Source organism: Pinus tabuliformis, chromosome 4_1, assembly GCF_031772625.1.
Source record: "Pinus tabuliformis cultivar Carrire ecotype Pingquan chromosome 4_1, CPIR1, whole genome shotgun sequence".
NCBI lineage: Eukaryota > Viridiplantae > Streptophyta > Pinopsida > Pinales > Pinaceae > Pinus > Pinus tabuliformis.
The window spans coordinates 900,203,307-900,214,392 of NC_142303.1; the positions used below are offsets into that span (position 1 = coordinate 900,203,307).

Below are 11,086 nucleotides of genomic sequence, written 5' to 3' on the forward strand. Positions count from 1 at the left end.
CCTGCACGTGATGGATGGTTTTGAAGGAAACCCTGAATCCGAAAGCCTGGAGAAAGATCGTCGCATGGATTTGCGGTTTAATCATTTTCCAGTGACATGTGTACATACCATCCAACTTAATATTTGAAAGATACATAAACCAACCAAAGCCCATGTTGACAGTCGTACTCCCATATGTTTGAGCTACCGTTCTCGTCAACTCTCTACATACTTTTAACTACCTTCAAAAGTACGGCCGTCGACGTTTTCCAACTTATTGGCGCAGAGATTACACCTTCTTCCAAGGTTTTTGTTTTGCGACCTGTCATTTTTGTTTTCTGATCATTATCAAAAGATGGGAAGAGCACCCTGCTGCCCCAACGGTAACAGAAACAAAGGAGCTTGGACAAACGAAGAGGACGCCAGACTCATCCAACACATTCAGGAGCATGGAGAGGGTCGCTGGCGTTCTCTCCCCAAGGCCGCAGGTTTAACATATAAATATACCTACACTTGTTTATATTATGTTCTTTTTGCACAGTTTATTTCAATCTCTTTTGTAATTCTAACAATGTTGCTAGCGGTTGCATGCTAAAGAACTGGGTTTGGCGTTATATCCACCAGGTCTACTTCGTTGTGGAAAAAGTTGCAGGCTGCGATGGATAAATTATCTTCGCCCTGATCTCAAGCGAGGAGGTTTTTCTGAAGACGAAGACGATCTTATTCTCAAAATGCACGCACTCCTTGGAAATAAGTACGTTTGAAGACTATAGTTTTCCTTATGTAGTCCCATTGATTTCTTCTATGCTTAACAAATTGGAATTGGAGTCGGTCACTGTTTCGTTTTGTAATTTGGTTTCACTTGCAGGTGGTCTTTGATAGCTGGGCGTTTGCCAGGACGAACAGATAACGAGATAAAAAACTACTGGAACTCGCATCTGAAGAGAAAAATTATCAACATGGGGATCGATCCACTGGCCCGCCGTTCTTTTCAAAAGTATCCTCGCCATCATCCTTCGGCTCCAGGGAACGTTGAAGAACCTGAAACAGCACGTTCGAACGAGAATGTCCAAGATTTCTTTCATTGCTCATCCGAATTAAGCGTCAAATCCGAGCAAATTTCAGATGCGACAAGCGTACTCGCGCGCGATGATAATCCCGACCTCAACCTCAACCTCAACCTCAATCTGGAGCTGTCGATAACGTCAATCCACGCGGCTGGGAACGAGGACGTTGTAAATTCCGAGCAATGCGAAACCAATGTCAGTGAAGGAAACGGTAATGTATCTCGTTATGGAGACCACGCTCCCTCTCCCTCTCCGGTGATAATGTTTCAGATGAGATAAATGCCGCTTTTTCATTCATGAAACCCCTAAAACCATTCTCTATCTGACAGGTGTTTATGGAACATGAAGTCTCCATTTCAATTGTTCTATTTTCGCAGCTTTTACCTTGTTAATCACCTAGCACTTTTGCTGAGTGATGAACTATATCGATTGCTAAACTTATATATCTGTTACAATTTGGGAATATCTTGAAATTGGATTGGTAGTTCAGATTCTCAGTCTAACCTCCCTCCTTTTTATAAAATTTCTACATATCCCTGAAATCCGCAATGAAAGTAAAGGTCGCACCTTTTGTTTATGGCGTTTCTCCATATCCATGAAATTGCATGAAGATAAAGATACCGTACATCTAGCAGCTTGTAGATTTTCTTAACTAAAATACATTCTCTAAAATCTAGCTTTTACTCTCACTTCAACTACCACTCTGTCAAGATCAACTATTTTTCGTACCAGTGCATCACTTTAGAAGGGCGCCGGATAACTTGTGGGCTGTGTTGTACTAAGTGCGCACTTCTTTTGAAAGATTTCAAACTCCGGAACACTGATGCCATAGCTTGAACGACAGTAGGAAAATTTCCATCCTTCAGTTTTCATGGTTGTGTAGAGTAAAATTTAAGGTGTCTTTGTACAGTGATGTGTGGTTTGACGATAAGTCACATGTGCGAAGCCCGGGAGGACTGAAGTTCAAATCTCATTGAATACAGTGACCTGCTGTGGTGGCGGCTAGAGGGGCCGACCCCCCTCCCGTGGGTGTGCTCTTGCTAAAATCATAGGATCTTAGTATACCCGACTTGCAGGTGGTTGGTTATGCTCTTGGTGTTATAGTGGCAGCAATGAGGTTTGATCCTGGTTCTCCCGTGGATTAAACTTGATAGTTACCGATTCACCATGTGTTAAAAAAAAAAAAAATTAAGGTGTCTTTGAGCCACCCCTTACGGTTTGTTTTTCAAATTAATCTTTTAAATAAAATAGGTGTTTTTTTTATTTATCTTCAAAATAAAATATGAAAATTCAAAAATTATTTAGAAGCATTAAAGTTTGGGTGTTTTATTATAACTATATTTTGGTTTTTAATTTTTAAAATATTTTTTCTATTGGATCAGATTACACCTTAAAATTGTGAAATTTAAAAACATATAAACTAATTAAATTATAATTTTTTTTTTATTATTACTATTATATTAGTGATATATATATATATATATATATATATATATATATATATATATATATATATATATATATATATATATATACACCAAAATCATGGTTTGTAGATTTCTGTAGTGTGGTTTTTGAGGTTCAGAATTCAGATATTCTACAGTCTTCATTTTATGTTGTCTACGTTTCGAGCCTAGAAGTTTTTGATTTGTGAATAGTATTTGTTAAAATATCTTGCTTTATGAATACCACATGCAAAAATATCCATAAGTCCTTGCAAAAATCCGATAAGTCATTTCATATAACACATTCCCATCTGACTTTTTTTATTAGTTAATAAATTTAATTAAAACACAAAAAAACATAGCTACTTTCAAGGTAACAAACTTTGATGCATATATACTACTAAGAATATTCTAGACTAATTTATCGAGGTCAAATATCTACCATTTACCTAATAATTATTGATTGCCCCAAGAGGCACTTTGCAATGCACTATGAGGCAGATGATGCCATCTTACATTATATTTATAAATCATTGCGTCATGTGGTGCCAAGGGAGATATTGTCACCTAATGTTACATCTACAAATCATAAAATAAATATTTACATTACCAAATTAAAAAATAGTAATAACAAAAAATTAAATGTGAGCCATAAATAAAATACTTCAATTTTCAACTTAACTTTACATCAACATCATATAGAGATAAAGTAATTGCAAGTATTTTATATATATATATATATATATATATATATATATCTTTTAGAATGAGGAGATAAATATTGACATTAAGAAATTAGAACATAATAACAAAAAAGCTAATGTCGGCCATAAATAAAATACTTCACCTTTCAACTGAACTTTACAAAACCATTATATAGACATAAAATAATTGCAAGTAAAAAAAATAATTTATTTTTCAGAATGAGGAGATAAACATGTAATACAATATTATTGATATTATATGATGTGTAATTCATTCTATGTTTAATTGACATTTAATATTTAAAACAAAAACTAATTGACAATAAAAATTTAACGTCTACTATAAATAAAATATATCAACAAAATACTTCAATGTGCAAATTAAATAAGTAATTTAAATTTAAATTTGTATTATATTTTCAATTTTAATTAGGAAGATTTATAATTTATTTCATTCTTAATATGGAGTTTGTTGTAACTCATTTTAAATTTGAGCATATCTTGTAAAAAAATAAAAAAAAATCAAATATGTTTTCAAAAATATATAATAATGGTTGAAAGCGCTCTGGGTTATTTGTTAATGCACTAGTCAAAGTTAGCGCAATTCTTAAGCCCGACAGTGAGTCCCGGCTCAGCACTCAAAAGGTTTAAAAAAGGGGCACGTATTGTAGTGGAAATGAATTATGCGACGATGCCCATTCGATGGGGCAAACCCGCAACACAAAATGCACGGATGTTAGCAAGAGGTGTGCCTCCGGCAACACTTTCACAAGAGCCTGTTGACTTCCAATGTATGACTCACATTAATTGTGGAGGCGGTCCTCCAAAGATGGCCCGTATTGAACACTTCCCCCACATTGTTATCAGCAAGTGAGCTTGGTGTGCTCCGCAAGTGAGGCTGCCCCCACCACCTTCTCTACCACATAATTTTTCTCTCTGCCACCTGTCATCCATGCATATCATTTCGTCATTTAATGCAACCTACAAGAAAATTTAATTTTATACGGAAGAATTGAATTTTTGCTTTTCCCTCTTGCTCTTCCATTTAACCTATAAATATTCATTTTAATCCATTCTCACTTAGTTTTGTTCTTTTCTCTCACTGTCGTGCCCTCCGAATTCTTCGGCAAAACTCTCGGTCAACATTGTTTTCCTTTCCCAGGTATTTACACAATCACCCATCATTCCAATTATCCAAAATGTCGAAGAAAGGTACCTTAGCCTGGTCATCCTCTCATATTCCACTTATGGACACTGAAAGAGACATTTTAGATACTGTATGCAATTGAAACCATTTGGAAACCTATCAGTCTATCATAAGGAATCAAGTCGATATCCCATTTTATGCTACCGCAGTCAAGTTCGGTGTCCTTTCGCCTTTCATCTCTAAAACTCATCTCTTCCAAGAATTTATTCATTGGTTAGTATCAAATATGTATCCACATAAGTGTTTTGTAATGAATAACTCAGCATAAAATATTTTCTAGGTGCCCTCTCATTTAATTAAGCAGGCATTGTGTTTTCCTTCTGCTATTACATATACCTCTTTTTTCTGAAGAAACTCTATTAGTCTATTTTGAAATTTTGTCAGGTCAAGAGTATGCCCAAATTATATTTTATTTGATGCCAAGTGGGAAACAATTGCCTTTGGAGTCAAATCAGTTTCCATTAGATACTTTTGTTGATGATGTCAAGCCTATTCTCCATATTTTAACTAAGATCTTGGGAAGAGATGATGCTTCAGTTATTGATAAAGTTACTCTTAGTCTTTTTAGTCTGATGATGAAATCTGAAGTTGTTTTAGATATACCAGCTTTTTGGGAAGGGGTGGTCAATGCTCAGTTCATGAACCTTTCACTCACTAGCTGTTTTAGGTTCCCTTCTTTAATTACATATCTCTTCTTATACTCTCATGTTGAAAAGCTCATGCATTTGGGGTTAAACATTATGGAACCCCATAAGAACAAATAGTGAGTTATTTTCTGGACTGATATAGTGAGGAGTAACCCAAAGAAGGAAGGCCTGATGGATTTTGTTGCCTTATTTCTTTTAGTGGCATATTCAATTATTGATAGTTCACCTGCACCTACTATTTTTCCTAAAGCTCAACCTTTCCTTCAGTTGAGCAAAGATATGAGAGTAGGAGACTCGTATTCTTTTAAAGATCATTCGGAAATTAGGTTGTATGGAGCTAATATATAACCTTACATATTGGCAACCTTTGTTCCTATGAGGTTGTTTGCTTTGGAATTTATAAGACAAAGTTTAAATGTGGACCAAGTCCATTTTGTGCCAGCTAAGAAAGGGCATCTATTTAGATTGCCAAGAACTGTGGGACCTTTTATTGTGAATACCATACAAGTAGCAGAAGAAGTCCAAAAGCTTCTAGAAGAAATGAATTTTCTATTGGGACATAAATGGGCCTATGATCCTTTTCATGTGATTTCTAACAAAAGAGTGGAGAATGGTTATGCCCCTTTCTTACATGAAGCTTAACCAGAAATCGAGAAGATGGCTAATGGAGTTCAGTCCTTTTCAACAGGAGGATTAATAGTCCACACTCCTGTACGAAATGAAAATAATTTGAAGAGAGGTAGAGAGGAAATTATTGATTTGGATGAAGATATAGTGTACGGATTTATAGGGTAAGTTCCTTAGATAAAACACCAAAGAACACTTCTCACAAATAGATCACACATGAGGACATCAGTATTCTTAATGTGGTTAGCACCCTCAAAGAGGGAAATAGTACACAACTTTGTCCAACGCGACCACTTCAGGCAATTTATTAATGTAAAAGAAAGAAAATTTACATAAGCTTCTCTCATGAACGGTCACCTAAGAAATGACCCTCCATCATCTTTAAATAGAAATCATGGACCAATTGCGTGTAAATCCATGGATCAACTGTCAGTAATACCGAGGAGAGAATGAACCATCGGATCACTTCACATCTGGAAAATATCATGACCATCGGATTATAAGTTACAAAAAGTGCATACTAAAGAAACACACATTACCTAACTATACACTAGACCATGTTATACTTAATTAGTTCATATGTATCGGAATATCCTAACACCCCCCCTTAAGAACAACTTGAGATAGGATTGAAGGATGTATAAAGATGACACAATAGGAGAAGGAAGGAGGCATTAGAGCCTATCCCCTCTTAGTGAGAACTTCCTGAACTCCAACCATAAATCAAAATTTAGTAAAATTTTCCTTTGTGAGAGCCTTTGTAAATATGTTTGCAACTTGATCATCGGTTGACCAATATTGCACTTCAAGAACGTGGTCATGAATGAGATTTTTGATGAAGCAAATTTGTAGTTCCATGTGTATGTTGCACTAACGTTGCACTGGATCTTTGCATTGGAACTTTGATTATCACACCAAAGTGTAGTCAAATGTTGCTACTGAAAACCAAACTCTTACAGGATTTGGAAAAGCCACATGGCTTCCTTACTAGCTTTAACAGTGCCATGATACTTTGCTTCTACTAAAGAAAGATAAATGAAACTTTGTTTCTTGCAAGTCCATGTAACAGGTCCAAAACCAAGAGTGAAGACATAACCTGCAGTAGACTTTTGATCATCAGGGTCACCAGCCCAACCAGAATCAATGAAACCAACCAATAGAGGAGATGATTTTGCACTGTAATGTATCCCAAACTAAAGTATACATCGAACATAATGAAGTATTCTTTTAGCTTCTTTCCAATGAATTTCATGTGGGTTTTGCATAAAATGAGCAATAAGGCCAACAACAAAGGAAGTGTCAAGATGGGTATGGATCAGATACAAAAGTTTGCCAACAAGCAGATGGTATATGGTAGCATGAAATTTAAGAGAATTACAAGTGGCTGAAAGTTTGGCTCTAGAATGAAAGGGATAAGGGGCTCACTTATAGCTTTCCATGTGAAAATGGCGTAGAATATCACAAACATACTTGGACTGGGAAAGGGAAATACCTTCTTTGGATTGCAAGACTTGAAAGCCAAGAAAATAATCTAAGTTTCCCAAGTCTCTCATTTCAAACTGATTTTTAAGGTTGTAATTCACATGACTTATAAAGTTAGGATCACAACAACTAAGGATAAGATCATCAGCATAAAGAATAAGAATGATAAGGAAGTTACCCAATTTCTTAGTTTAGATAGTATTGTCTGAATGACACCTAGAAAAGCTAGTATTTAAAAGAAAGCTATCCATTTTGGCATACCAAGCTCGAGGGGCTTTCTTCAGACCATAAAGGGATTTATTAAGCTGGCATACAAGGCTCAAGTCTATTTGTATAAAGCTAGGAAGTTGTTCTATATAGATTACTTTATGCAAGTCCCCATGCAAGAAGGCAGATTTAATATCTATCTGATGGAATTCCCATTTGAAAGAGGCTGCAAGGGAAAGAACAAGTCGAATAGAGTTCATTTTGGAAACAGAGGAGAAGGTTTCAATATAGTCAATGCCTTCAACTTGTGAAAAACCCTTAGCAACAAGATGAGATTCATGTTTATTAACTCTTCCATCTGGTCCAAGCATGGTTCTATAAACCCATTTTCATCTAACGAGTTTTTGTCCCTTTTGAAGAGGAGCAAGGTCCCATATATCAGTTGCCAATAATGAACGATAATCTTCATTCATAGCTACGTTCCAATCTGGATGGCCTGAAGCTTTTGCAAAGGTGTTTGGATCATAATTCACTAAAACATGAGCCAATAAGGAAGAGGCTCTATCGAATTTAGAACATGTACAACGTTGATCTATAGGATCACCTGCAAGAGCACCTGTTGCATCCCAACTAGCAAAAACCCGTTTTGGAAGCTAAGGAGCTGAAGGAGGATCCCGAGAAGGTGGGGTGAATTTTCATCCTTGCTATTGTCATCTAAAGAAGGAATATTTTCATAAGTAGAAGGGATAGAGAGAGGTGGCACATCCATCGAACTAGGCTCATAGGTCTATTGGCATTATGATACAAGTGTTGTCCTTGATGGCAAATAACTCACAGGCTAGTTCAGTTTTGATGAAAGGAAACTCACAGTATAATAGGTCTATTTAGATGTAAAAGGGCACTGGTACAAAAGAATAGGTAGATGGAACTAAGGTCTACTCATCAGAATACAAAAGTTGAAGGAAAAGGATGGTGTAAAGCAATTTAAGATGTGTACGCTAGTTCACTTAGTCAAAACAACATATACACGTTGTTCACAGAACAAAAAGAGTATATACATATACACACACCTTCTTAAGAAGAAAAGCACATATATGTTGGAAAATCAAGGAAATTCAAGAGTAAACAATACCAGGGGTCAATACTATGGTATTAGCCAACAATATTGAGTGGAGTAATGACTATTTGATCCCATCCAAGAATACCACAGGTCCTAAGTGGTTTTGGTCTGAGGTATTGAGAAAGGCCTAAAACTATATAAGGACGAGAAGATCATAAGGGCAGAGGGTGGAAAAAAAAAGGGCTTTCTCAGGAATACTTCTATTTGAAATATATTTTATGTTGTAGGGGCTGTGTTTGTGATTTGATCTAAAATATTATGTGCACCTTGAATTTAGTGTTGGATAAGGATCATGAGACCTGAAATTACTTATGATTGAATGATCTGATATTGGTTGGGCTGGATCTTATTTTGTACACCTGCTCCTTTAAATGTCATGATCTAGGTTTGTCTAAAGTTAGGAATAGCAGTGAATTTACGAGTTAATATTTGCAGATATATATACTGGTTTGTCTCGGTAAAAGCGCGTATAAATGCAAGTTCTACTCTTCCAAGTAGCGTATACAAAAGAAAAGCATATTATTTAGATCTAACTAATATATCTGATTAGTTTTGTTGTTTTACTAATGTATGTCAATGAAGTCCTCTTAGATCTGAATGTAAAACATAATGCATAAGGATCTTGGTGTCTGATTGATTGATTGTCCAAGTAAGAAGGGTTATCTCTGCTACTTCTTGTGTAAAGCTCTATAAATTGACAGTAGATGTTCATTATATTGCTAGTTGGTACAAACTTGATTCAGAAGTTTTATGTTTCAGTAGTTTTGAGGGTATACACAGGTTTGGTTAAAGGAATTAGCATATACACAGAAGTTGGGTTCAGTAAAGTACCATATACATTCAGATGCAGGATTTTTGAGGTTACAAATCATTCTGAATGATGTTGCAGGTTTCTGGGTTCAACACAATGTTCTGGTGACAGTGATCTAATTTTTCAGATTAACTGATGGTTGGTTGATGCAGTTTGAGTTTCGAAGTTTCTGATGGGTCCAGTATGAAAATTTGATGAAACAAATCCTTCATTTGTATTTTTGTGTACGAAGAGCATCGGGTCTGAAAATTTATGAAACATGGTCTTTGGAAATAGAGAGAAGTTTGTAGCCTTCTGTAGGTCGGCGCCTACGTACTAGTAAACACATTGGCTAGTACAAGAGCTAGGGGGTTGTAGCTCCTTTCAAGTAGAGTCTGGAAAACGAGAGAAGGTCATAGCCTTCTACAGGTGGGTGCCTGCGTACTGGTATGAGTCTGCACTAGTACAATATTGTAATTAGATTTTCTTATTATTAAAAGAAGACAGAGATGACAGGAGAGGGTGGTTTTCTCCCGCATTGGGTTTCCACCTTAAATCTTCGTGTTCATGTGCGGTTCTTATGTGTTATTTTTTATTATGTCTTTACTACACTACTTAAGAAGTTATTGATGTACTGATTAAAGATAAACACGTGATAAATTGATTAAATCATAAGTTCTCTAGGTATACGCTGGTTTCCCTAATAACAATGGCGTGTACATGCTAGTTCACTTCAGAGAAGTAGTGTATATAAATCTGTTTGGGAAATGAAAAATTATTGAACTAATAATACTGATTCACCCTCCCTTTTAGTATTATTTCCAACAATTAGTCTCAGAGCATGTACTTCAGAAGAAGCTTGATCACTTGAAGGAAGATCTTTCAAGATAAATAATCACGAAGGCATGGGATCTATTAGACCATCAATCTTCAATGGGAGAACCTTGGTATATTAGAAAATAAGAACCAAACCCTATCTATAATCACTTGGTGTAGAAAATTTCTACAAATCTAGCTCTCATACCATGTAGAAAATCTGGTGTAGGTTAACCCGATAATCCAGTATAAACCAAAGCAGAATACTATAACCTACTTCTACTATCAATTTGCAAAAGCTTAACGATCGATATGAATCAATATATCCAGAAGGAGAAGAATAAATACACAATACACATGAAAATACTTCGGGGAAAGCCTCAGCTAAAAACCCCACTATCTGTATTATCATACAAGGTGGAAATACATAGAAATCATACAAAGACTTAGCTCTCACAACTAGCTAGCTCTCAGTACAACCCTCACAGATGCTCATAGGAAATCATGGCTTCTCTCCAGCCTTCCTCTCTGCCCTCCAAGCTCTTATTTCCTTGCACTGTTCCTTATGGATGATTCTCCTTTACCAAGTGGAAAGCTCTCTCACACACTGTCAGAACTATTCAATCCTCAAGGAATTATCCTTGACTGCATGCATGAGTTTCCTCTTTGAGAAAACACATGCAATTGATAGTACACTGTCGTTGATTTTAATGTCAACTGGGTCTTTCTCACAAGAGACATGCATGAGTTTCTGATGAGGGAATCTTCAATTAACTAGAGTAGAACTAGCCGAGTGCATGTATGCATCAACTGATTGTTAACTCACTATTAATTCCTCAAACAATTTGGAGCTAATTTAACTGGACTTAACTCAGTAAAATGAGTTAACTAATTACAACTCAAATATAACTCAATCTTATCTCCTTAATTTAAGGGATAACTCTTGCATGACATGAGAAAGGCTTCTAACTTGAATTTCTCCAACTAATTAATTC

The 11,086-nt window shown here is 35.8% G+C and overlaps 1 protein-coding gene across 1 annotated transcript; it reads left to right on the forward strand.

The window, feature by feature from the left end:
- The first annotated feature begins 246 nt into the window (after nt 1-246).
- On the forward strand, nt 247-1,623 carry LOC149179069 (transcription factor MYB8-like). The gene is made up of 3 exons (XM_089423770.1): nt 247-467; nt 604-733; nt 848-1,623. The coding sequence occupies exons 1-3, from the start codon at nt 335-337 to the stop codon at nt 1,323-1,325; spliced, it is 741 nt and encodes a 246-aa protein (XP_089279896.1). The 5' UTR covers nt 247-334; the 3' UTR covers nt 1,326-1,623.
- Nucleotides 1,624-11,086: the final 9,463 nt, after the last annotated feature.

Coding starts and splice junctions, on each gene's coding strand:
- LOC149179069 (XM_089423770.1), top strand. CDS start 335: ATGGGAAGAGCACCCTGCTGCCCCAACGGTAACAGAAACAAAGGAGCT. Junction 468..603: donor TTCTCTCCCCAAGGCCGCAG/GTTTAACATATA, acceptor TATATCCACCAG/GTCTACTTCGTTGTGGAAAA. Junction 734..847: donor CACGCACTCCTTGGAAATAA/GTACGTTTGAAG, acceptor TTTCACTTGCAG/GTGGTCTTTGATAGCTGGGC.